General features: G+C 38.2%; 9 protein-coding genes across 9 annotated transcripts; 3 read left to right on the top strand and 6 right to left on the bottom strand. All coding sequences in view use genetic code 12, as the record gives it.

Moving 5' to 3' along the window:
- Positions 1-1644: 1644 nt before the first annotated feature.
- On the top strand, positions 1645-7128 carry CYR1_2 (cysteinyl-tRNA synthetase; the record flags this gene model as incomplete). The annotated part of the gene is made up of 1 exon (XM_001523756.1): positions 1645-7128. One exon carries the CDS (start codon positions 1645-1647, stop codon positions 7126-7128), a length of 5484 nt encoding a protein of 1827 aa, XP_001523806.2.
- A 316-nt stretch (positions 7129-7444) lies between these two features.
- Positions 7445-8071, bottom strand: PVL30_005352 (uncharacterized protein; the record flags this gene model as incomplete). The annotated part of the gene is made up of 1 exon (XM_001523755.2): positions 7445-8071. The coding sequence occupies one exon, from the start codon at positions 8069-8071 to the stop codon at positions 7445-7447; it is 627 nt and encodes a 208-aa protein (XP_001523805.2).
- A 511-nt stretch (positions 8072-8582) lies between these two features.
- PVL30_005351 (uncharacterized protein) lies at positions 8583-9221 on the bottom strand (the record flags this gene model as incomplete). The annotated part of the gene is made up of 1 exon (XM_001523754.1): positions 8583-9221. The coding sequence occupies one exon, from the start codon at positions 9219-9221 to the stop codon at positions 8583-8585; it is 639 nt and encodes a 212-aa protein (XP_001523804.2).
- A 446-nt stretch (positions 9222-9667) lies between these two features.
- PVL30_005350 (uncharacterized protein) lies at positions 9668-10192 on the bottom strand (the record flags this gene model as incomplete). The annotated part of the gene is made up of 1 exon (XM_001523753.1): positions 9668-10192. The coding sequence occupies one exon, from the start codon at positions 10190-10192 to the stop codon at positions 9668-9670; it is 525 nt and encodes a 174-aa protein (XP_001523803.1).
- A 1422-nt stretch (positions 10193-11614) lies between these two features.
- Positions 11615-12291, bottom strand: PVL30_005349 (uncharacterized protein; the record flags this gene model as incomplete). The annotated part of the gene is given in 2 exon segments (XM_061119680.1): positions 11615-12269; positions 12284-12291. The coding sequence occupies 2 exon segments, from the start codon at positions 12289-12291 to the stop codon at positions 11615-11617; spliced, it is 663 nt and encodes a 220-aa protein (XP_060975663.1).
- A 601-nt stretch (positions 12292-12892) lies between these two features.
- On the bottom strand, positions 12893-15916 carry SIT4_4 (sporulation-induced protein; the record flags this gene model as incomplete). Its single annotated transcript, XM_001523751.1, has 1 exon — positions 12893-15916. The coding sequence occupies one exon, from the start codon at positions 15914-15916 to the stop codon at positions 12893-12895; it is 3024 nt and encodes a 1007-aa protein (XP_001523801.2).
- Positions 15917-16817: 901 nt separating this feature from the next.
- PVL30_005347 (uncharacterized protein) lies at positions 16818-17378 on the top strand (the record flags this gene model as incomplete). The annotated part of the gene is made up of 2 exons (XM_061119679.1): positions 16818-16824; positions 16894-17378. The coding sequence occupies 2 exons, from the start codon at positions 16818-16820 to the stop codon at positions 17376-17378; spliced, it is 492 nt and encodes a 163-aa protein (XP_060975662.1).
- A 127-nt stretch (positions 17379-17505) lies between these two features.
- Positions 17506-22449, bottom strand: BCK1 (mitogen-activated protein kinase kinase kinase; the record flags this gene model as incomplete). Its single annotated transcript, XM_001523749.2, has 2 exons — positions 17506-22209; positions 22432-22449. 2 exons carry the CDS (start codon positions 22447-22449, stop codon positions 17506-17508), a joined length of 4722 nt encoding a protein of 1573 aa, XP_001523799.2.
- A 295-nt stretch (positions 22450-22744) lies between these two features.
- PVL30_005345 (uncharacterized protein) lies at positions 22745-26380 on the top strand (the record flags this gene model as incomplete). Its single annotated transcript, XM_001523748.2, has 1 exon — positions 22745-26380. The coding sequence occupies one exon, from the start codon at positions 22745-22747 to the stop codon at positions 26378-26380; it is 3636 nt and encodes a 1211-aa protein (XP_001523798.2).
- Between the last annotated feature and the right edge of the window lie 803 nt (positions 26381-27183).

Raw genomic sequence — 27183 nt, 5'->3', positions numbered from 1 at the left:
TTAAACGCTGCTTTAACGGTGCTTATTTACCTTCTAGAATGTAATAAGTCTTTTTTAAAAAAATGATATAAACCCAAATTAGGGATGTGGTCATTATCCTAAAAATACTTTCCTCGATCTTTGCACCAATTGAGGGTAGCCACTTATACCCGTGCAATCTTCGGTACTCGTTTCAACGCCATGCCTATCACACGTACAGCCTTCAAACTATAGCCAAGTCAGCAGACACGACTCTATTCGGTCTATAGTTGCACTCTGTCTAACGTCTACAACCTTCGCCCTTTGTCAACTGATGGGTGAATATTCCATCATAAAGTGTTGACAGTATACGCTATTTGATATTTTCTGGTGTAGTCTCGGATACGTCCCGATGACTACGATGCATTATGTTCCATTGGACTAAACTCGCATAGTTCTCCAATGAGGAGTAGCTCCTCCTTTAAACTGTAGTTCACAATAGTGAAGCTATTAATTCGTGGATAGGAGATTTACTCTTCCACAGGTCCTTCTCATAAATGATATTGACCAAATGTTGAAATGCCAAGGTATTGAAATGTCATGATCATTCAATATCCTGGTCGACAATACTGCTTAACAGTAGCCTCAACCAATGTATCAATTACTTGAAATATTAGGTAACCATATCAAATCATTCAAATAACATGATTTGTAAGGATTTGAGTTCCTCACTCTGGTCGCCATTATGTCGCATAGCACTGTCACAAGTAACAAGTGTACGACTGCTGAGCATCGGTTTGAGCTGGTAGCTCACCGATACCAGCGGTTTGAGTTCGTGACTTGATAGGCTATATTCCAACTAAGTGTAATTGTCAATGATCGCACCTATAAAGGTCTCAATGCTCATAAGTTAAGAGAGTAAATTGTCTCATACAAAGTCACTAGTAAGGAGAATCGTGAGAGTATACACTCCGCACGTTCACCTAGTGATTTGTGTTCAATGTAGTTGACCGTCTAAATTATGTATTTAACCGATATTTCTATATAATAGTGATAAGTTAATTTTACCACTTCTCGTTCCTATTTATATAAACTCATCTCGTTTGAAGTTTCAAGTTTCCCATGTCGTGCAATATTCTCCAAATATTCACTTAGCGGAAACGAGGGCACAGAGCGTCCAGTGTGTGTCGCACTGTGACAAATAGTAAAAAAAAAAAAAAAAATGAAGGAAAATTATCAATCCTGTATATAGATTTGGACCGTATTTTTTATATATATATTTTTTTCTTACTATTTTTTATATGGACTCAATTCTCAACACCAAAAAATGAGAGAGTGAGAAAGTGAGAAAGTGAGAGAACAAAGAGAAATTGAAAGAGAGAAAGAGAGAAACAAAGGGACAAGGAAAAGGAAAAAGGAAAAAGGACTCAAAAGAAGGAGGAGAGATCGACAGAGGCGTAATCATTGGTACATAATTCTAATTTTTTAATTTACTTATTCTTAGCTTCTACTATTGGTGGTCCCAAACTTTCAAAACACTAGACCTTCATCCTCATTTTACCACAGCAAGGACACTCTGACCAGATAAGAGTAATCATATTAAAAAAGAAGAAGATTTACATATATATATATATCATTACAAAAAAATAGCATACAAAGAAAAGTCCTTCTCCAACTTACTTTTCCATGAGCTTTCTCAAGAGGGACAAATCCAAGAGTAGCATATATTCTGCTGGCCAGAAATACTACGAAGAACCCTTGTCACCAACAGCGGAATTGGCCGCAAATGAGGCATTTTACGAACCTAGATCAGTCAGTTCCAGTAGTGTCAATCCAGTAACCACCAATGGCGACGACAAGGTTCAAGACCCAAATGACGATTACCATATAGTCAATGTGCGACTGGAAGATGGCACCGAATACTCTCCACGATCGTCCATAGTGTCCTTTGCAGCAACTCCTTTCCACAATGCAGCCAATAACTTGAAGGATAATTATAAAGGGTTCCATGCCAACCGGAGAGGCAAAAGCATCAACAATGTGCCGCCATTGTTACACCCAATTAAACCCAAATTCAAAAAGAAGAGCAGTTCTTTATTCAACAAACTCATAAATTCAAGAAAAGACGGCACCGAGGATGAGGATACAGAAAGTCCCCGAAAGGAGAGGTATATGTCGACATCGTCTGAAGCATCAATGTCTCCACCACACTCAAACGCATCATCAAGGGCAAATTCAATCACCATTGACGATCCTACCTTACAGCCTCTAACAAATCTACATCCACATCTGCACCTGCAACTGTACCTGCACCTGCACCTGCAACTGGACCAAGGACAAGGACAAGGGCAAGGACAAGAACATGCAAATCAGCAAAATCAACGCAAGAGCAACTCGTCAGCTTCGTCTTCTCATTCAAGACACAAGGTAAAGATCCCCCTATTTGGAGAATACCACCCACATCACCCATCAACTATCCTGCCATACCTGTTGCAAATGACACAATCTGACTACAAGTCACAAGGAAGAAAAGGTTCAGGTTCAGGCTCGGCATCAGGATCAGGTTCTGAAGGTCCTTCTCGTCTGCCTGGTAAGCTGCAACGTGAACCATCATACACATCTATTCCTTCTTCGACCGCATCGGAAAAGTTGATTTCGTTAGACTTGAACCTCGATGAGATACAGGATATTGTCAAGAGCGAAGATACCGTAGCACCAAAGCAGAATTGGAAAGCTCCAGACAGTTGGGATGTTAAAGCACCAAGAATCGAAGAAGAACCAAGGATTCTGGAGGTGGATGAAGCTTCCAGCAAAGAAAATGAAAATGAAGATGAAGAGGAAGATGGAAATGAAAATGAAAACCAAGATGGAAATGGAAATGAAACTGGCAAAGGTGGAGGAGCTCGAAGCAGAGGTGGCAACAACAGCAACAACTACAACAATAACCGTAATGGTGGCGGGTCTTTTTCAAAGCCCGTGATAAAATCGTTGCCACTGCTTTATGGAGCTAAAGAAGCAACACACGTAGTTAGCTCAATTGATCCAAGTCCCAGTCATATCATTCGTATATTCAAGGAAGATGGAACATTCACTACTGTGCTTTGCCCCTTAGAAGCTACAACATCTGAATTGCTTACAATTGTGCAGAAAAAATTCTTTTTAGAGTCAGCATCGAATTGCCAACTAGCAGTGCACATTGGTAACTGTGTCAAGGTGTTGGAAAGCTTTGAAAAGCCAATGAAGATACAAATGGGACTCTTGCTATTGAGTGGATACACTGATGATGACAATTTGCGAATTATAGGTCGAGGCGACCTCTCATACGTGTGCAGGTTTGTTGTGGAAAATATTTACTTGCGAAACTTGACTCATGAGGAGGAAATCAAGTTGTCCAAGAACTATGTCGATGTCAATATATCATCACTCAACTTGAAAAATATACCAATTATATTCCACCAACACACATACGAGATTGAAAAATTAAACGTTTCGGAGAATCCATCAATCTATATCCCATTAGATTTCATCCAGTCGTGCACCAACTTGACTGTGATTAATTCGTCGCGCAATGGGTTCTCGAAATTTCCAATAAACTTTTTGGAAGCCACGCATTTGACGGAGCTTAATCTTGAAATGAACTTCTTGGACGACTTGCCTTCAAAGATAAATGCATTGTCGAATTTGACGCACTTGAAACTCAACCCAAATCAGTTGACACTGGTTCCGAAAGCATTTGGCCAACTTTCAAACCTCGTGTCTTTGAACTTGTCTTCGAATTACTTCAATAGGTATCCAGAGCCAATCAACAATTTGGAAAAATTAGTCGAGTTGGACTTGTCCTACAACGACTTGGCATATATCCCCAACTCGATTGCCAACCTCAAGAATTTGCAGAAATTGAATTTGTGCACAAATAAGCTTTCCAAAGCACTTCCAGACTGCTTCAAGTATCTCCAATCACTTAAAAGATTGGATGTGAGGTACAATGAAATCACCAATGTCGATGTATTGGGCCAGTTGAGCTCATTGGAAGTCTTGTATGCCTCGAAAAACAACATCTCTGGCTTCAATGACCAAATGGAAAACTTGAAACTTTTACACTTTGACAAAAATCCAATTACGGAACTCAGATTTGTTAGCCCATTGCAAATGTTGAATGTTTTGGACTTGTCCAAGGCAAAGATTACCTCAATTTCGTCTGATTTTATACAAATGATCCCCAACATTGAAAAAGTCGTTCTTGATAACAATCACTTGGTAACATTACCAAGTGAAATTGGCCAGCTCAAGAAATTAACACATCTTTCTATATTTTCAAACAATTTGCAAACTATTCCCAATACCATTGGAGACCTTGTACATTTGCAACACTTGGATCTTCATTCAAACAATATTCAAAGCTTGCCCCTGGAAATCTGGAGCTTAACCTCATTAACAATGTTGAATGTATCGAGTAATAACCTTACTGCTATACCCAAGCCACCTTTCTCCATTGCCAAGAGAATATCTACTCCATCAGAGAACCCAAATGAAATGCCGGTTTCTTCTGGCTCGTTAGCTGATAGTTTGTCAGTATTGATTGCTGCTGATAACAGATTGAACGATGATTGTTTTGAGTCTATCTCTTATTTGGTCAAGTTGACTTCACTCAATCTTTCCTACAATGATCTTATTGAAATCCCAGAAGGTTCACTAGCACCATTAACACAGCTCAAGGACATTTACTTATCAGGCAATGAGATTTCAACAGTCCCCGATGAGTTGAGCCAGATCAAGGCCTTGAAATTGTTGTACATCAATAATAACAAATTGGTTACTTTGCCTACAAAGTTGAGCGAACTCACAAACTTGACGTATTTTGATGGAGGATCCAACCAACTTTACTACAATATTTCGAATTTCCTTTATGATTGGAACTGGAATTTCAACAAGAAACTCAAATATCTCAATTTGAGTGGTAATAGACGATTCCACATCAAGGATATCAAAAACACGCAAAATGAAGAGATGAATGGCTTTTTGGGGTTGAAAGAATTATTAGTTCTTGGCTTGATTGATGTGACACTAACAACCACCTCACTTCCAGAACAATCTGTAGATAAGCGTGTGCGCACAACGGGTTCAGAAATTGACACAATAGGATACGGTGTATCAGATACTATTGGATCAAGAGATTGTATATCAAACAGAGACTTGTTTATCCAGAAATTTAGGGGTAATGAAAAAGAGTTGCTCATTTGTTCATTTGAAGGAAAGCAAGGCAAACCGGGACAGGGCCATAGGATCTCATCGATAGTCAAGAACATGATTGCACAAAACTTAACTGATGAGTTGGCAAGAGTAAATGACGAAGACGACAAGGTGCATATAGCATTGAGAAGAGCATTTCTCAACTTTAACAAGGAGATTAATGGCACGCTTTGGGCTAAAAAGAATAATGTATTTACGCCGACTGCGGGACAGTCGATGGAGTCTTGTACCTTGAACATGGCGGATGATTCAAGAGCAGGTTGTGCTGCCACAGTGATTTATATCAGAGACAAGAAACTTTATAGTGCCAATATTGGAGATATAGAAGCGCTTCTTTGTCAAAACAATGGTAACTTTAAAGTGTTGACGAATTCACACAAGCCAACAAACCGTCAAGAATTTGAGCGAATTAGAGCAGCTGGCGGGTACGTTTCTGGTAGTGGAGATTTGGATGGCACATTGGCGATATCACGTGGTGCAGGATTCTTTTCATATCTTCCACATACCCATTCAGGTCCCGATGTCAATGAACTTACATTGACTCCTGCTGATGATTTATTGATTATTGCAACCAAGACTCTATGGGAATATCTCACATACGAATTTGCTGTTGATATCATTAGACAGGATAAGCACAATCCAATGGTTGCAGCGCAGAAATTGCGTGACTTTGCCATCAGTTATGGTGCTTCAGACAAGATTACTGTTATTGTGTTGACATTCGGCGAAAAGTCCAAAGAGAGTTCGTTATACAAAAATGTTGGAAGAGAAGCTGAGTTTTTCGCCAAGAGAAGAAGAGATCGACAAATTGGCGGAGATTCAAGTCTTCGTAAATTGGAGAATGAGATTGAACCTCCAGTGGGCGAGCTTGCGTTGGTATTTACCGATATTAAAAACTCGACATTACTCTGGGACACGTACCCTGCTTCGATGAGATCTGCTATCAAGACGCATAATTCAGTAATGAGACGCCAGCTAAGAATTATTGGTGGGTACGAAGTGAAAACAGAAGGTGATGCCTTTATGGTTGCTTTCCCTTCGCCAACATCTGCATTACTATGGTGTTTTAACGTTCAGCAGAATTTAATCACTGCTGATTGGCCGACTGAGATTCTTGATACTGACCAATGTTGCGAAGTAACTGACGGTAAAGGCAATGTCATCTATCGAGGATTATCGGTGAGGATGGGTATACACTGGGGTACTCCAGTGTGTGAACCAGATATCGTCACCGGCAGAATGGACTATTTTGGTCCCATGGTGAATCGAGCCTCCAGAGTCAGTGCTATTGCAGATGGTGGTCAAATTGCAGTGAGTTCCGATTTCCTTGATGAGATGAGAGCATTAACCGCAATACACGATGACATCAAGAGCAATCTCAAGACAATAAGTGATGCGTACCATGGAAACGTTAGTGCCGGAAGAATCATTGAGAGAGAACTAACGGCGATTGAAGATCATGGCTGTAATTTCTACAAGATTGGCGAGAGGAAATTGAAAGGATTGGAAACACCCGAGATGATCACATTGGTGTACACTAGTAGATTGAAGCTTCGATTTGAGATTTTCCAAAAGAGATTAGATGTGGATGAGAACCACAGCACAAGAGTCATAGGTACTTTGCCTGTCAACTGCATAACTGCGATAACTGATATCTCTGCAAGATTAGAGAATGTTTTGTCATCGTTGAATGAAGGGACATATATCAAGGATGGGTTCAAAGGTCCCAAAGTCAAGACGCAGGACGTATCTGTAAAGGACCTTTTGAATGCAGTCACTAGAATCGAGAACTCGGTTGCAACATTGTTATTGAGACAAAAATTGAATGGTTCGAAACCGGGCTTTAGTACTGAGCCATTGAACCATCTTATGACCCAGTTGGTGGATATAATAGATAATGTCCAGCAAGAAAGTAAATAATGAAATAAATAAAGAAAACACCCCTATCCCTGATTACAAAAGCATGAAGATTAAAAAAATAAAAAATTAAAAAAATTAAGGAGATTAATACATAAATTACTTAGACAGTATATCAAATCTCTAGATTATTTATCCAATGCGTGTATTTTTCTTTTCTTTTCTTTTCTTTTCTTTTCCTTTCTTTTCCTTTCTTTTCCTTTCTTTTCCTTTCTTTTCCTTTCTTTTCCTTTCTTTTCCTTTCTTTTCCTTTCTTTTCCTTTCTTTTCCTTTCTTTTCCTTTCTTCTCCACCTCTCTTCCTATCACTCTCTAACTTTTCTAATTCTTCTTCACTTTTTTTGGTCCCAATACCTTCTTTCTTTGTTTAATCATGTAGGTGTACAACATGTAGAATCCAGGAATATAAGTCACCAAAATAACTCTTAAAAACCAGCCATAATAGAAGCCGGCAGTTGGCAAGGACAAGATTATTTGGTAAACCTCACTAAACACACCAGTTGGGTACAAGACGTAAAAAGTTGTGTAGCGCAACCATGTCAACCAATGTGGCACCAGTCCCCTCAAATTTTGTGCATAGTATGAGTACCTGATGATTTCTGTGATGGACCAGCTCAAACATAAGGTAATGTAGCACCAGTGGTAGTTTGCTGGTGAAAATGGCAAGTACTGGTGAATACCCCAGACAAGCAACAAACGTGAAAACACTTGTGTTACAGTGGTAAACAATGGAGACTTTACGAGACCCAAGAGCGAATTGAAGATTTCAACAATGGCCAATGTTTGAATCCAGGTGTTGAGGTAGTTTGTTTTCTCGAAAACAAAAGGTTGACCCAATGAAGATGCGAGGAACACAGTGTTGAAAAACACAATTGACCATAATGACGCAGAAATGGAGTTATAGACAACCAACCATTTGTTAGGTTGTGAAGTGGATGTGTTTGCCATCTTGGAATGCGTACTTGTTAGTGTGTGTGTGTGTATGTGTGTATGTGTGTGTACGTCAAGCGAAATAAGAGGGTTGAATGGCTGATGTTATTGGAAAAAACGAGGAAGGGAAATGGAAAGAGTGGATGGTGAATAATGTAGAGACGAATTGGTGTTGTCTTGATGGGGTGCGAGCTACGCGAGCAATGCTAGTTTTCAACTTTTTCTCATATATTTATATATAAATATATAACTACATATTTTTGTTTTCTTTTTCCTTTTTTTTTATATTCTATTCTTGTATATTAAAATGCAGTAGGAGGAGATAGAGACGAGTACTACAAAATGTAGATAAAAAACTGAATCATCAATTGTGCAATGAATACATTAAAAATAAAGAATTGGGTTCAATAAAGTCTATCAATATATGTGTAGATGTAAACTGGTCTTTGTTACTTTTGTTTATCTTCTTTTCTTTTTCCTTTTTCAAAAGAGTTTGAAAAATCAAAACAAGAACCATGAAACTCATCTTCTATGCTAGCTTTGCTTTCTCTTTCTTCAACACTTTTCTTCTTTGCGAAATCATATAGCTGTAAAGATAGACAAACCCAGGTATATACAGTGGTAAAGCGTACTTGAGAAACTTGGAATAGTATGGTAGTCTGTGTTCAATCACTGCATATGATCTGTAGACGGTTAAGCTTTCGCAAACCAATCCTAATGGATACAATATAAAAAATGCTGAATACCTCAACCAAGTAATTGAATATGGGACCGATGCGGGTGCCTTTTGACTCAATTTCAAGAAGTAGTAGCCGTAGCGGATGATTTCAGTGATTGACCAGGCTAAAGTTAATCCGGAGAAAGTGTATAAAGCGTAATTTGCAGGCGACTCGGGGATCACATAGCATATACCAACTAAGATGATTAAACGAGCAAAAGATTGCAACAACAACGTCGGGATGGGACTAGGCACCAACCCTGTGACTGAATGTGCCAATTCAAACAATGAATTGAAAATTTGAGTGTACAACATGAAACTATGAGGAATCTCATCTCCACCTGATTTGTAAAGGAAATAGCCCCTTTGAATGTTGGCTATGCATTGAAACAATATGTAGAGCCATAAACCGGCCGATAAGCCATTATAAGCCAACAAATAGATCTTCATTATGAAAGAAGAAGAAAAAAACAGAACTGGTGATGTTGAGTGGTATATAATGTGGAAGTTGATTACTTTGTCATTAGCCGCTATATATTTTTTAACATAATTCTTTGTTGTTTTGGGGGTTCGGTCTAGTTTGTCTATACTGGTCCTGGTCCAGCACTCGCACAGTTGTTTTCTTAGCAATATCCTCGGCTAGCAAAGGCAAGTAATAGTTTAGAGTATGAACACACAAAAAAATACAAGAGTTCCAAAAGACTAGTAAAGAAATTATAAAGGGATAATAGAAGAACCAAGTCAAGTTGAGTTTACATATAAACGTATTTATATGCATTACTGTCCACTCTTTTTTTTTTATTGCAAACTTTATATACCCTACTTATGTAGTACACTAGTACAAACAGATCAACTGTTTAACAAAGTTTAACCTTTTTTTCTCCTATGCTTCCTGCTTATTGATCAACGTATTTGGCCAAAAGTTTTCTCAATGATTCTTCATCACCAGCCAATTTGTTTTGGTCCCAATCAACAACTAATGGCGCTTCAAATAGTTCTTGTGGCTGGGTAGAGATCGAGGAATTAGCATTCTCCTCCAATTGGTTGAATGTTTCATATATCAATTGATATTCGGACTCGGAAAAGATCTTATTGGCCCAATCAGCGCCCTTGATGGTTACCTGGTTTCCCTTACTGTTGAGCAAAGTTACTTCATCTTTTTTCACAAACGGGAAACGGCTATGTAAAACTTCCCTATCTTGGGTTGACTTGAGAAACTTCGATACAAAGTCCTGGTATTGACTGAAAACAGGCATCTTGTTCTTCTCAACATCGAGCTGGAAATCATACTTTGGCTTCTCTGGCAATGTATCATATGTCTTGTTCAAGACATCGTACAATTTGTTCGACAAAGGAATCTTTGTATTGTGGAAGATCGTGATTGTAGCTGGCGATGATTGCAAAGTTTTAAATAAAGACATGATTAAGGAATGAATAAAGTTACTGGTTTTCCAAAATTGCTTTGAATTCTATTTTTTTTTTCTCTAAAATTTAGTGAGTGTTTCTTTTTTTTTGTTCTTTACAGAATCTGGATAACGCTTGTTAGGAACTGTTGGTCGAGCTTTGAAATGTACGTTGGAGAAAGATTCTGGGACTTAAATACTGAACAAATGTATGATCAATTATATGATCAAATGTATGATCAATTGTATGATCAATTGAAAGAATCCCATGGAAGGAATTGTGGGAAGATAGAGTAATGCAGGGCCCCTTAACCAAATAAATAGCAAACGTATTTTCTCATCATTTCCCTTGGTTTCGAACCTTCTATTACCCCTGCTATTATACACTCCTTATACTACACCACCCTTCTCTCTCTCTTTTTCCCCCGACTACCTCGCTAACTTGTCTGTGCGAGTTTCGCAAAAGTTGGTTTGACGAATTTTTCCAGACTTTGCAGACATGTTGACTCAAACTACAACCCCTAATTACCCCCTTAAAACAGGAAAAGAAAAGTTTTCTTGATACATTAAATAATATCACGTGATATTATACCAGATGAATACAATTGCACTATCTATTCAAGTTCATTTTGAATTACAATAATGATTGTTTTTTTTTCTATTCTTATTTTGTTTTTACTCAAAATTTTGTATTGGTACGGGTATTGATTTAAAGCTGGATCTATAACTATAATGAACAATGCTTGCACTTTTTTAGTTTGATATGCCCCAATGTAATTTGTTCAGCTTTCTAGAGAGTTGAAATAAGACATATAATATTTAGTACTTAATTGTTACCAAATTTTTGTGAAAAAAAAAAATGTTTCCAATTTGTAATTATTTAACGCAAAAACTTTATTCGATCATAAAATACAACAATTAACTAACTTTCTATATTCAAATGCACAAGTTGACGACAACCATTATTCACTATCGAAGCTTGGCTATCGTCTAAATCATTTCTAGCTTCACTATCTTTTGTTTTACCCTTATTCTCAACCATGATATATATATTTTGGCATATAGATAATAAAAATTAAAGGAAAAACAAACAAACTGTGGATCTTATTTTCTCTACTGAAACCTAGAAGTGACTCAAAACCAAATAAAAAAAAAAAAGAAATAAAATAAAATAAATATAAAAACAAAAAATATAAAAACAGTAGTAAATCCTTATCACTCCCACTTTCACCACACTTTTTAGTTTTCTATTCTTTCCACCAACTAAGTCTTTTATAATACATCCATGTGTCGTTTTATGATATTCAAAGGACGAGAGTCCATGGTCCTCTCAGACTTGTTGACGAAGCCAGCACACTCCATAATAAACCAGTCATTTGACTCTCGATTACGACTAGACATGCGAAACCCAATAAACGGAGATGGGTTTGGTGTAGGCTACTACACAGAGCACCACGAGCCTTGTGTATTCAAAGCAATCACACCTGCATGGAATAATGTTAATCTAAACAACCTTTCACATTGTACAGAGTCATCATTGGTCTTTGGCCACGTTCGAGCTTCAACACAGGGTGTTTTGTCAGAAACCAATTGCCACCCATTCAGTTTCGGTAAGCTCATGTTTATGCACAATGGTGGTATTTCGTGTTTTGACAAGATCAAGAAAAAATTAATCAACCATTTGGAAGACAAGTATTTTCTTCTTATACAAGGCTCAACAGATTCGGAATGCTGTTTTGCATTGTTTCTTGATACCTTGGACAAGATGGGATACGATCCCGAAGATAAAGAAACAGTGTTTTCCCATGTTGTGCTCAAGACAGCCATATTGAAAACCATTGAGCTTGTAAAGAATTGGCAGCTAGAGGTGACAACAGAACCGTCATTGTTGAACTTTGCAGCTACAGATGGAGAATCGATTGTTGTGAGCAGGTACATCACGTCAAAGACAGACGAGGCCGCCTCATTGCATTTCAGTACGGGATCGAGATTCTTTGAATACCAGCCAGGGTTATTCAAGATGGAGCGGTTAAACAGATCGCAGGATGTCATATTCGTGGCAAGCGAACCATTGACTTTTGAAAGAGGTGACTGGCTCTGTGTTCCAACAAATACATTGATCACTATTACCAATAAGAACACCGTATTGATGCATCCAATCGAGGATGAATTCTACGATGGTGGAGTCATTGAAAGGTCTTCAGGCTTGGCAATGAGCAAGGGGCTTATGGGCGGTGTGCCGCAAGCCGAAGACGAGGCTATTGCCTCTAGCAACGGCAGTGCTATTAGTAGCATCAAGAGTTCTAGTGTCGGAGAGAAATATACTGAAGATAAACTGCTACCTTCTATTGGTGTACCTACACAAGTACCCCCTTTGGAACGAGAAGGAAGAGCACCATTCTACAAAACCGTTGTCCATTAAAGCAAAATAATAGAGAAAATGTAAAAAAAAAAGAAAGAAGAAGGAAATCAAGAAGAAAAGAAAGATTATACGTTTATGTATTAGTGTATATCGTAAACTTGAGAATAAATTAATGCATTAACGTTTCGTTCATATTCGTGTCGTGGAAATCGAAGTTCAGGTTGAGTTGGAGGTGGAAGCGAGGGTTAAAGGATGAATGAAGCTGATTCATGCACTATATGTAAAACAAGTGATAGTTTAGCTGCTACGTGTATATGCGCAGACCCCTCTCGATGTTATGTTTTGTATTAATGGTCTTACTCTTTTGTCTTTTCAATTTTTTCGTCATCAGCGTCGCCAAAATTGTGGTGGTCTTTCAATATACCCAAGTTGTCGTAAAGTGGATTGGATTTCTTGTACAGCATGCCATCGTCATTTGGGTCAATGTACTCATCGGAATCCTCACTACTGCTATCATCCGAGTCCAACCTTTTATGGATTTCGTCACTTCGCAGCAGGGGATCTTTGACCTCATGATTAGAGTTGGATGCAAGTTGCTGCGCCATGAAATTAGAAAACTGATCATCATCATCAGACTCAGACTCATCGCTATCTAACAAGTCACTCTTTGTTGCCCGATCAGTATTTCCTTTACCTGTATTTGCCAAAGTATCGACATCATCTACTTCACCTTCACCTTCACCTTCACCTTCACCATGATCATCATCATGATCATCATCATCTTCCAAAGACTCTACTTGATCCTCAACAAGGTCTACTTCAGGATCTTGATCACCACTATCCTGGAAAGACAACCCAGTTTTCACTTCTTCAATAATCTCGCCCAAGCCTTCGTCAAAAGTAGAGTTCTCCTCGTCATCCTTCTCCTCATCATCATCGTCGTCATCGTTGCCTCCAAGTATAGCATTATACTTTTCTCTGGTGTCGTACAACACATGGCTGACATAATCTTCCCAGACATCGCTTTCAATCTTTTCATTGATAAACTCGCTCAAAGTGTTTGCTGGGAAAAGCTGAACAAATTTAACAACTTCCTCAGCAATCAATGTGAGATGGCCCATAAACCCTAATCTCAAACCATTGTGACTAGTTTCATAATCAGTGCATAACTTTTGACCTTCTATAATTTTGTTGGTGATATCAGCCAGGTGGAACAAGTCAATTGCTAAAAACTTGTTAAAGCCAATATCCATCGACCCATTCAAAACCTGTTGAACAACATCGAAAACAACATTGTGGAGGAAATTATTCCAGGGGAAACGGAAAAACATCGATAAGATGTTGGAGATAATCTGGGTGTCGAATAATGCAATCTTCAAAAAATCTCCAACCACGGGCTTTGATCTAATTTCTTCTTCGGATAAGTTGGCATTAGCATGTGGTCCATCCTCATCGTTAAAATCATCTTGCCTGTTAAACTCGTCGATAGTATCATTTACTGGTTCATCGTCGTCCTTTAATTCAGCCGACTCGGTAAGCAGATCATCATGCCTTGATTGAGATTGTCCATCCTCTTGATCCGTGTTGTTAGCATCCGTCGATGCATTGGCATCAACATCAACATCAGCATCAGCATCAGTATCATCACCAGTTTCTTCTTCTTCTTCCTCACTAGGCAAGACAATCGTTTCATTGTACTTGAAACTAACAGGATCAAACTCCTTCATCTTGACTCGCAATTCATCTCTTTCCTTAACAACATCAAACCCTTTATTGTCATTCAAAAGTGCCATATTGGAACAATGCAAGAGTTCAGCCATCAATTCACAAATCTTGAACCGCTCAAATCCTAAAGGTTCAATAACACCAAATGGTGTTCTCAATTTAGAGTCGCTTTCATCTTTGATCAAAAGATTATTGAAATTATGTATGTTTTCTCCAAAGACTCGTAAAAGATGGCCCAAATATATCGGATCTCTCCCGGTAGGTGGGTGACTTTCTAAAGTGATGTATAAAACTGGCAAGATGTCATAATCAGAATTGTTTTTTCGAATGATTTCAATGATGATACCTACACCATTTGCTAAAGCATAGCCACCTTTGAGCATAATTTTGCACAATTGTGATATTCGTTCTTCAGAAACAAGCTCTCTAGTGAGCTCATTAGGACCAATGGTGGAGTTGTCAGCGGTAGAATTGGCAGATATAGTTATGAGTGCTTTTAAGAAATCTGCTGCACTGCTTTGCTCTATAAGTAACATCTCATGACTTGCACCACCATCTGCTTTAGCTTTAGTCTTGGCTTCAGCCTTAGCTTCAACGGTCGCTTCTGACTCAGTCTCAGCCTCAGCCACAGCTTCAGTTTGAACTTCAACATCCTCCATAGGCTCATTTGGCACGTCCAATGCATCGATTAGTCGAGAAATTAAATTTTGGTTCTGCAAGAAATCAATGATACCAGTAGAATTATCAGGTTTATCTGTAGAAATCAACTTGAGCAAGAAATCCATCAAGGGTGGGTTTGAAAGGTGGTTTGTGAATTTCTCAACCAAGTTTGGCTGGTTTTCAATGAGATATGTAATCATTTCATCACACTTCATATCCAACAAATGCTCCATAATCTTCATGAAATGCGTTGAGACATTCATATTAAGCGGCGTGGTCGAGTCCAATACACTCCACAACCTATCAAGGTTTGAAGTAGACTCCATAACTGTATCCGTTAATGACCAAACATCTGCACTCAAGACCTCTGCGGCCAAAGTGGCACGTCTTCTAAATTTCTCTTCTGGCAATTCCTGTTCGGTATCTTCACCATCACTATCACCATCGGGGTCTTCCTGATCATTAGTGTGAGAATCATCCTCATCACCTTGTTTCTTATCCAGTTTCTTATCATCTACATCATCTTCCTCCTCCTCGTCGTTGTCGTCCTTGTTACCAATATCAGAATCCTCCAGTCCTTTTTCAGAGTTTTTAGCCTTGTCATTTCCATCTTCATCTTCATCTTCATCGTTGTCGGATTGCAGTTTCTCTTTAAACCTTTCTTGACCTTCTTCTTCTTCCTCCTCTTCTTTATCCTCAGGAATCTTTAGCAGATCCAGTGACTCATTCTCCTCTGAGATAACGATGTCCACCAACATTCGCAACACATCTTCCTCTCTTAAAAACTCTAAAAGCATTGGGTTATTGGATAAAAGTTCTTGCAATAAATCATTTTCATCCAACAATTTGTATAACACATCGCTCTGCTTTTCTTTGACTGATTCTGGCAGAGAAGAATCCAGCTTATCCCTATTCTGGTTGTAATTTTCCAAAATGGTGGTGATATTCGAGAGTGAAGTAAAGCCATTGCTAAACTTCCAAAACGATCCCGACATTGTTGTTTAATGATTGATTAAAAATAAAAAGTATATTTGATTGGAAAACGTTGGTTAGCTTTTCAAAAATAAAAAAAAAATAATAATAATAATGATAAAAAAATGAATAGATTGGGCGATGATGCAACAAATTGATCTTAACAATGCCTAAATATTTTTATGTCGCAATACCTGTATGAATGTATGTATGTATGTATGTATGTGCGTGTGTGATAAAAGAACGACTTGGTGAATGTAATTAATAACTTTTTTGCTGTTGTTGCAAGATGAAATCGTATTCAAATTAGGTCAGTAAGTAGTAGATAATATATCAATGCAATTAAGTATTTTTTTAAGATAGCCAGATATTTCATCAATTTTAAGACCAGGTTGATCAATTAAAATTTCTTCTTCGACAGCAAGTTAAAGTTAAAAATTGCACCCAATTTTATAAAAAGAAAATCAAATGTGCAGTACTCTAATAGATCTAGTCTTATACAATTCACCCCAGGTCGAGTCGTGAAAATCGCGTTAGGTAGTTAATATCTATTAAAATGTAAAACTTTCAATTAGATAAGAACAAAGTTGTCCACCTATCTAGTCTGCTATCGTTTGCAAAAAAGTAACGTTTGTTGTTGAGTTTCCAAAAACAAAAAATTGGCGAAGAAAAAAAAAAAAAAAAAAAAAAAGAGAGAAAGTGAGAAAGTGAGAAAGTGAGAAAGAGGTTTTCGAATCGGTGATTGTATATGCACACCACCTCTCTCACCCAACCTAAGCATTTGAAAATTTTCTAATCTTGAAGAGCCCCCACCAACAAACGGTGTTACCCTTTCGAACTGTGTGCAAAAAAACAACAAACACCTTCTTGTTTGTAAACATATATATATATATATACACATACACAAGCTCATATTCTTCAAGAATGATAAGTTCGTTGTTGAGGTCAAGCAGGTCCTTACTGTTAGTGAGGAACTCAACTATTCGTCTCTACTCATCAGCAACTACTTCGACTGCTAGCCCAATTAAACAGGGCCAACCACAATTACAACAACAAGCACAACAAGCACAACAAGCACAAACTCCCATTTCCAACCTCAACGCATTACCAACAGACCAATTCTCCACTTTGAAATTGTCCTCCAACGGATCGAGAAACTTGTATGCAATTTTTAGGATACACAATTTACCATACTTGGTGACAAAAGGCGACAAAGTGTATTTGCCATACAAATTAAAAGGTGTAAGTACAGGTGATGTGTTGGACTTGAACGATGTCACAACTTTGGGAACACCAAACTACACGTACCACATTCCTCAAGGAATTGACAAATCATTGTTTCATTTGAAAGCCAGTGTTCTGGAGATTACAAGAGAGCCATTGTACCAAGTGGTGAGGAAGAGACAGAGGTGCAGAAGAAAAAAGACTTATCAAGTCGAGCCATTTCAAACAGTGTTGACAATCAATGAGTTGAGTTTGAGGTGAAGCAGAAAGTGAAGATGGATCCAAAGTGATCCTTACTTCTTTGGGTTTCCCTATATTATGTATATATACTATAAAATAATAACCAGTTGATAATTAGTTTTGTTTTTCTTGTTCTTTATTTTCTTTCTTAATTTGGCGTGAGCTTACTATTATATTTGATGATTCTCGCCATTTCTGTAGCTTCGAAGCAGAATTCTTCATTTGAAGTGACAAAAGGATCTTCAAGTAAGGTTTCTGCAGTAGGCCGCAACATTGGGTCTATAATAAAACATCTCTTGATGAAATTCTCTGCTTCACTGCTCACTAAATGTGCGATATCCTGTGGTATTGGTGGCGACAACTTTTCCTTTCCAGCTTTGTAAAGAACACTGATCGCAGCTTCGTTGGACCATGGTCGTTTGCCAGCAAACATTTCCAATACAACACAGCCCAACGACCAAATATCAACCTTGGCACTGTATCCCTGAGCCTCATTATCAATTACCTCGGGAGCCATCCAAAATATAGTACCTTTCATCGACATGTTGGCGTTATTAGCATAAATGTCACTGATTTTTTTCGAAATTCCAAAGTCAGATATCTTACATGTTCCATCGAGGTCTAGCAAAAGGTTATCAGCCTTGAGATCACGGTGAATGATGTTGTTATTGTGTAAATATTTGAGACCAAGTAGGACTTGCTTAGTAACAAACTTGATCAAAGTTTCATCAAACCGACCATAACTTTTCAAACAACTGGCTATTGAACCACCAGCAACATACTCCATAAACAAACAGTACATATTTGTTTGTCTCTCGCAACCCAAATACTGCACAATGTTTGCATGGTCAAGATCCTTCATATTTTTAATCTCTTTGTTAAAGTCCTCTACATCAATTTGTGTCTGCACAAAGACTTGTTTCAATGCTATCATCTCACCAGTAGTGACATTAAGTGCAAGGTAAACGCTCCCGTACGAGCCACGACCAATCAACTCACCTTTAATCCACAAAAAGCTTTCATAGTGGCCTTGCTTATTTCGAAGCTTACTAACAAACCCTTTCTCAATCTCGGAACTAGTAACTTCATAAACTTTTTGCCCCCACATCTTTGTGTTTGTTCGTTTCAAACTGGATTGTTTACTTTTGGATGCATCTGAACGAATAGACGAGAGACCCTGGTTTTGAAGCATTATATTCCGTCTGGCATTTGCAACACCTCGAATCGTTTTCATTCTACGCACTTGGAAATTGTCTGATGAAGCTTCCTTATTTGCAAGTTTAGGAGATATGTTAGCGCTAGAAAAGGTTCTCGATATCGTAGGTTTTCGTTTCGCCACAGTAGGTGAAGTGGTGACATCGTCAACATCAAGAATAGGCTTATCAAGATTAGTATGCGGGAAAAACCTTTCAAGATTGTCATAAACTTCCTCAACAGGTGGTCTCACAGCCATTGGGTGAGATACTTGCGCTTGGACGTTGAAAGGTGCTTTAGCCAAAGCTTCAACTGAGCTTGAAGTATTGACTAAAATTTTCGATTTTGTTTCGAGTTTTGGTTTTTGATTTAGTTTTTGGTTCGCCTTTGTTTTCATGGGCTTTACAAAAAAATCATCATCCGAATCACTTTGATCTATTGATTTCAGATCATTGTCCCTTTCATTGCCTGCAGGGGCAGATACTTTTATCGAAACCTTCAGCAAAGGTTTTACAAAGAAATCTTCCTCGCTGTCGTTAGACACTTCATTGGATATGTCGTTGGATATATCATTGGATGTGTCATTGGATGCATCATTGGAAGCATCATTGGAAGCATAGTTGGATACACCACTCGATACTCTGGACCTTTCAAAGGACTTTTTCGATGCTTCATCAGTTTTCAGACGCCTTTTTTGAAGCTTGAGAGAGCCTTGAGAAGGTGGCGGCGGTGCTGCTCTTCGTGCAATTATACTATTACTCTTTTCAAGCATTGCTTTGCGATAATCCCCGGACTCACCTCCAACACTTGCTTGACTTTCCCAACCAGCCGAGCCTGTCCGCGTTACTTGGTCCTTTTGGTCTCTTTGGCCCTGTTGAACATTCTGATGTTCTTTATTCTCAGCTTCTGTTCTTTGATGCTCTTCATTTGTTGATCCTCTACGGTCATCTCGCAAAGTTAAAACAGTACTTGCAGATATAGGGGATAATGTAGTATTGGCCACTGAGGAAGCGTAAATGTTTGGAATCAATTTTGGAGCCTTCTTTTCATATGGCGATTTGCGACGTTCATCAAAATCGATCTCCTTAGCACCTTTTCGCAAAACCTTGAAAGATGATGAATCTTGAGGAGATGGTGATAGTGAATTTTCTGCTTGCAACGGCGATGTATTCACTTGAAGCATAGGAGTGAGTTTTTTTCTATTCCCAAATGGTAACCTAAGTGGAAAATTTTGTAAATTCTTTTGCTGAAGTTGTTTGTTTCTCAATTCCTCGAGTGCAGTAGACGGCTTGTAGTTTGGTATGTAATGATGATGATGTTGTTGTTGATGTTGTTGTTGATGGTGTTGTGGGTGTTGTTGATGTTGTTGATGGTGTTGGTGTTGTTGGTGTTGTTGGTGTTGTTGGTGTTGTTGTTGCGGCGAGTGAGGCTGGTGAATATACGAGCTTGATCCTGGAACAGAAAAGTGATCAGGTGTTCGACTCTCTGCAACTTTTGCAAACAGTGCTTCATCTTTAAAGTTCCAGTAGTCGACACTCGTATCGTTTGTTTTTTGAAGTAAATTTACAGGAGTAGACTTGAAACTATTTGTATCAAATGATTTCGAATCTGAAGAGTTTGTTTCATGCGGTGATCTGATCTCCTGTTTCACCATAATTTTGGGAACATCGGACAAAGAAAGAGCTAGTTCGAATACATCGTCTGAAAGTGCAGATCCTTCCATTGCACCAAAGTCTGTTAAATGAAAAGTAATACTCCCAAATTCCAAAAGGTCCAATGCCTTTATAACCTGTCTCTTGATAAGCTCTATATCCAGTAACTGAGATTTCAGAACAAAAACGGTTGTGAATGTTTGTCCGTCTTTTGTCACTAAAATCGTCATGCGATCAATCTCAAGTTGCTTGGGCTTGTAACATGGATCAAGTAAAGATGGCGAGTTTACAATTTTCAAAGATGGTATTCGAGTAAGTTCCGATCCTGGAACAGGTTTGGAAACCTGTTGCAGTTGCGGCGCCGAGTAGTGTACAGCTTGTTGCAGTGGAGTTGGTACTTGCAGATGCATCGTTGAGCTTTTAGGTTGCTGTGCAATATTGGGCACTGAACTTTTCGTGGTAGTAGCAGTAGACAGTTGTGGATGTTGTGGAGGTTGCAGCGGTAAAGGTACAGTAGCTGTATTGGGAAATACCATTGATTGTGTAGGCAGATGTTTTTTCTTTGCTTCCTTTGTAGTTTCCCATGATGGATATGATTCCAACTCAATCTTTTGCTGATTAGCAAGAGGTTCATTTAATTGTGAGTTGGGGATTGACTTATTAGATTGTTTATTACCCGATGGTTTAACAATACCTGCGGCTTTGTCACCACCAAGTTTACGAATAGTGTTCATTATCCCACTCGACTTTCTTGCCTCCAGTTTTGAATGCTTTGGTTCCTCAACCACCACTGATTTCTTCTTCTCCTTGCCCTCACTATTTGTTGATTTGTGGCCTTTCTTTTCTTTCCCGTCACTGTTGATTTGCCGGTGCCCTTTTTTGAATAACGTATGCAGCGAGGAAGGAGATGGTAATGGCTCTTTCTGCCTCGTCATCTCAACGTACGATACTGGTCTTTGAAACAGCGAGTATGTATTTGTAGTAGTTGGAAGATTCGAAGTTGATTTCCTATGTTCGTATTTCAAATTCACCGGGGACGGTATTTCAAGCAGTGAATTCTCTTTCAAGTTTTCTTCATGGAGCAAATGTATAAATCTGTCGATGGAATTCATGTTGTCGTCTAATTCCAAATATTTGGAAAACTGTATCCAAATAGACGAGTCCTTGCTAAAATTTTCTAGCTCCAAAAATCTGTTCCCCGAGATTTCATTATTTCTGAATGTATCTTGCCAAGATCTATTAAACTGATGATATTGCAACCAAGAAAGCACGTTGTAAATGCCCCATTTTTTTGACGGGTTCAGCGCTTCAGATTGGGTATCCATGGCATAACGAACAAACCGTTTACTCTTGTTGAGGTGGTCAACATTAGACATGTTTGAAATCGTGGACGTATCGGAACTGTTTCTGTAATGTGAATATGTTGGCGCACTCTCTTGAAACGATCTGGCATCTCGAGATTCACTTGACTGCATCTTTGTCAAGCTCGAACGACTTGAAGCTGCCTCCAGATTCATTGAGGTCTTGCCATAGTTGTAGCTGCCAATGATGGATCCAATTGCATTGGAGTTGACACTTTGTGTTAGCGACTTTGGTGGTGACGGCGATGCTCCACCTTCGGAGTTAGACCCACCCGTAGGAGATTCTACAACTGGACTAAATGATGCAGATGGTATGAGAAACTCAAATTCTTTTGAGTCCAACTGCGATTGGTACGATTGGCGTCTATACGTTTGCGAATTTATATATTGGCTCAGGCTTTGATTCAGGCTATGATTCAGACTTTGATTCAGACTTTGATTCAAGCTCAGGCTCTGGCTCAGATTCCAATGAGGTGGATTATACATAACACCATCAGAAGCTATCCTCTGATATGCATGCGGAGTCTGATATTCATATTGATTAGGCAATTCGTGTCGGGATGCATCGTTGTGAGGCGTTTTGATCCTTGGGTTATCGTAACTGACTGATCTCCTCTTGTCAAAGGTGGCCTCATCAGAGGCGCCCTTGTTGTTCGAAAATGGAAACACTTTGAGCTGTTGATTGTCAAGACTATTTGAATGGAAAAGTTATGAAAAGTTATGGAACAAGGTATCTACTAGCAAAGCAAGCACCCTCATTAGCTAATACACTTGCACAAACAGTATATAGAGTATTAATGAATGTATATGTATCTGTACTTGTACTTGTACTTGTAGCTATAATTATAGTTGTGACTGCAGCGATACCCTTGCTTGTGGTAGCATGAAAAAAGTATACGCGCAAAGCGGTTGTTTTCTAGACAGATTTCTTGGTTCTAAAAATATATTCAGATTTGAGATTCCAAAGTTTCTCTGCTTTTTTTCTTTTTTTCTTTTGCTTTTTTGTTTTTTGATTTAAATTGTATTTACATGTCGTGACGTAAACAAAGGGTAAACCAAAAGAACTCATATACAAGGCAAACAAACAATATACACTTTGTTTTTTTTTATTTTAAAATTTTTAACGCACATCACAATATATCCATACGCGGCAGGACACTAGAGTGATGAAAGATGTACAATGGACTCAAAAACACAGTTGAAAAATGTATTGAGGAAATTGGAGGAGCTTGACAAGTACGAAAAGGATAGTGAGAGTTCAAGAGCGTTACCAAGCGCACGAGAACGCGTTGCCAATGAACTTGATAAAGTGTTGACTTTACACTTGGAATGCCACAGTTTGAAACTAAACACCAACATTGAATCCATTGGATCCTTGTCGTTGTATTACTATTATAATAACGAACAGCATCGTAACGATTTGTCTTCTCTACCACAAGAAGACAATACTGAAGATTATGAATCATCATTGTTATCGTCGCAGTTATACGCTTACCAGGACAAAACTAGTTCTGGAATAAATACATACGATAAATTAGCTGAAGACTTGGATGATATTGATGATGATCCAAACTTTGAATGCAATACTCTTGTAATTGATCGACTATTTGAATTGTTTAACCATCTCAAGAAAGAGCTGCAAAAGGCATCGATTGATCTTCAAGAATATACGAAAAAATGTCTTTTATACGACAAAGAGTATTATGCTAGTCACAGGAGAAACTCAGATACAATGGAAAGTATACTTGAAACAATTGATAGTAGTCAGCTGCTTGATATAAGACATCCCTTACTTTTACAAACAAACAAGTCTATCTTTCATGATATATACACACACTACTCAAAGTTTTTTGAAACTCGTCATGATTTGCAAATTGACGAAGTAGCTAGCCGCATTTTGCAGGAGTTTGAAAAGATTTGTCATGTATCAATATTCCATACTGTACCTGTGACAGTTAAGATAATCGAGTATTTGACAACGAAAGAAAATGAATTTCATGATGAGCTAACAAGTCTTGAAAATGAAAGAAATGATTTGGTTGATAATCTAAGGAGGAGTGAAAAACTATACCTTTTAAACGATGTTGTTCAAGTTCTTTCCGAATTGCTGTTGGATGTTGATGTGAATTTTGCTACTCTATTCAAAGCTTATTATGCAAATGTTCATCTCTACCCAGAGCTTGTTGATCTTGAAGATGTGCGTTATATTGATAAGGTATTTGATCTCATTGATAATGTACTGGGTCTAAGTAAAATCAATTGGACAATTCCACAGTTTTTGGACTTGCAAAATCGTTTGACTAAACCAACAAGATCAAGGATTGAAATGGAACGGGAACCAGGACTGAAACCGGAACCGAAACTGGAATTGAAATTGAAAATGAAGTTGGAATCGGAGTTGGAAGTGAACCCGGGTCTAGCACTGGCGCTGGCGCTGGCGCTAGTAGAGGGACAAGAACCACTTCCATTGACTGATTTGATGCGCTTGACTTCTTTTAGGGTATCAACAATTTATAGGGTATTCATGAACATATGGGTCAAGAGGCTAAGAAATTTACCAATTATCGAATGGGATAGAGATGATAGTCTAGTAAAGAAAATATGTCAACAGTGGCAGCTCAAGGCCGGGAAATTAATTCTTTGCAACCTTGAGGCACAACAATATCATAATTCTAAATTGCAATCTACGTATTTAAAGAGATTGATGTTAGTTTCAACAAAGAGGAGAGCACAGGAACTGCAAGCTAATATCAATTATATGCAGAATAATTTCCGAATCTGGTTAATGAAAACTGAGGTTGAGCAAAAAAAGAATCAAGTGGCCATTGAAATGGATCAGAAAATACTTTTGAAATCTCAATTCAATGAATGGAGAAACATGGCTCAAATTCATTCCATTAAGGATAAGGAAATGCTGAGGTTGTGCGATTTCTTCCAAACAAATTCAGAACAAATTTTGCTAAAGCAATGTTGGCAAATGTGGAAGATGGGGGCTCTTGGTGATACAAATTATAATCTATTGGAAAAAAAATTGGAAGAGAATATCCAAATGAAACTACAAGCTCAAAAGGCAAAGTTTTTTCGCCGATGGCTCAAATTGCACAAGATGAATACAGATTGTACAAATTTTGTAAAGCTTCTGCTGATGCAGAGCTTGAACAAATTATGGACCATATGGGCTTATAAAACAAAGAGGATTCAAGATGCTAAAAAATTAGCTTCGAAACTGGCTGAAACTAATATGATACATATTCTAAGGAAATGGCAAACTAGTACTGCGTTTGCTGCAAAAGCTGACACTTATCGACATAAGTATTTGATAGAAAATGTTATTAAACAGTGGCGATTAGCAACTAGGCTCAAAATTTTCAAGCTCAAGCAGGCTGAACAATTGAGATTGACCTATTTCAGAATCTGGATTTCTACTTGTACAGTCAAGTTGAATCGAGAAATGAGGAATTATGACACGGTGGGTTATTTTTTTCACAAAATAAAGGCAAAAGCAGCTATACTGGCCAAAAATAAACAAAAAGCAGAGCTGCATTATAATTTGAAATTGACATCAAAATACATTCATTATATGGAAGAGGTTTTACGAAGGAGACAGCAGCAAACTTTGGATGTCAAAGTGCTTGCCGTTAAAAGGTTTTTTGACAAATGGAAACATGAAACGAATAGAATTGGGCAGTTGGCAGATCAACAGTTCTGTGAACGGTACATTCTTCGTAAAAATTTGATTCGATGGCATGATCGATTACAGATGAATATCGAATCACGTTTGCAACCAAGAGTTGATCATTTTGTGTACTTGCAACAACGGCTGATTTCTAGAAAATATCTCAAGAAGCTAAGGCAAACATTTATGAACCGTGAGCTAAATGCTCAGCAATTGGAAGTTGTTGCCATTGAGTTCAACAATGCCAATACCTTAAGATCGATTCTCAACTTCTGGGTCTCTCGATTAGAATTACAATGGAACATGCAGTACAATGCAATAAACTTTGTCAGTATAGATAATACCCAATACTGGTTCAACCGATGGCTATCAAAACATTTTGCGCAAGTTGAATTGGAGTCAATGGCGATAGACTTGGAAGACCAAAATTTATCCAGTAAAGCTAGGGGATATATACAGAGGTGGCATTTCAACTATCAGAAAAGTATACGCAGACATAAACAAATGGTTGACGATTTCCGAGAAAAGAGTAACGGCAAAACGTTGGCAGCGTTTATGGATTTGTGGATGCTCAAAAGCAAACTTCGTGCAGGTAAGCATGAAGACCAAGACCAATTTGATATGGGCAATACCTCTTTTGGTAGTAATACGTCGCCACTTACAAAGCGCAATCAACTTCAAATGGAAAGACAGATGACTCCTGAAAAGAGGTTTGCATTGAAAAGGACTAGCACTCCACAAGCTAAACAGCCAAGTCCAACAAGATTACAAGAAACAACACTCCGTAGGAAAACCCAACAAACTCTAAGCTTAAGTGATAGATTGTCCAAGGTGAGACTACTGCCACAAGCTTCCAAAATCTATAATCGTGCAGTTCCCATAAGGCTAGATTATAATGTGAGCCTATCGCCACCGGCACAACTGAGTCCAAAGAAACCAACAAGTCCAAAAGGTATTCCACAGCTACTGCCAAATGATGAAAACTTTGATGAGCCGAGCTTAGTCAACACTGCTAAAAAAATGGGCCGTATTCAGCCAATCAGATTCCCCACCGACGACGACAACAATGAAGGCGGAAGAATTCGTTTCTCACCAATAGGAAAGTTGAAACGCGAGTCAGATGAAAACGTTGTTTTATGAAGCAAGAAAGAAAAAGAACAGAAGAAAAAAAAGGAAACAGTTTACTAAACCCTTTGGTATTTGTCAACTTCTATTTATAAATTTCTCTATTTAATATAAAGTCTTGCTAGAGTTTCAGCTCACCCTAAATTACTTTTCTTTTTTTTTTTTTGCATACACATAAAGGTAATCCTCTAATTTTATAGTTGAGCGAAGTAACGTTAACAGTGATTCGTTGGTACCACTTAAAAAGTCCTCAATAATCAATCGAACTAGTCTAGGGATTGTTGAGCTGTCGAATTTTTGAGCAATCATAAGTTTGTAAAAGACTTGAACACTAACTCCTTGGAATATCTTTGAAGTATGCAATAGTTCCCATTCCTCACCTTCGTTCTGCTTTTCATCAACAATTATGATATCGTAATCGCCAAGATTCACTTTCGATTCTGCTTCTTTAGAGTAGTGTGTAGTTGCAGCGTGCAATTCTTGAAACCTAGTGACTCCCGTCATGCATGCGGGAACAGTTAGGTAAACCAGTGCATTTGTTTCTGGATACGCTTGCTTTATATAATCATTTGCAAAAGCAAGTGCTTCACCGCCGGGGTAATTGAAACTTGACACATACCCCAGAAAGATGGACAATATTGAAGAAAACAAAACCATGAAAGTTATTATCACAGTCAATAGCTTTGTTGCAAACCCAAGTGACCATTTCATTGAGATGTTGCTCAATCCATTGGCAGCTTGCAATGTAAAAATGGGAATAGTGTACGTGATAAACCTCCATTCCTTATGCGGTTGAAAGGACATTGCAATAATGAAAA

This window comes from Lodderomyces elongisporus, chromosome 7 (genome assembly GCF_030384665.1).
Source record: "Lodderomyces elongisporus chromosome 7, complete sequence".
Lineage (NCBI taxonomy): Eukaryota > Fungi > Ascomycota > Pichiomycetes > Serinales > Debaryomycetaceae > Lodderomyces > Lodderomyces elongisporus.
The sequence above is the reverse complement of the archived record's forward strand: the minus strand, read 5'-3'. Positions and strand labels throughout refer to the sequence as shown.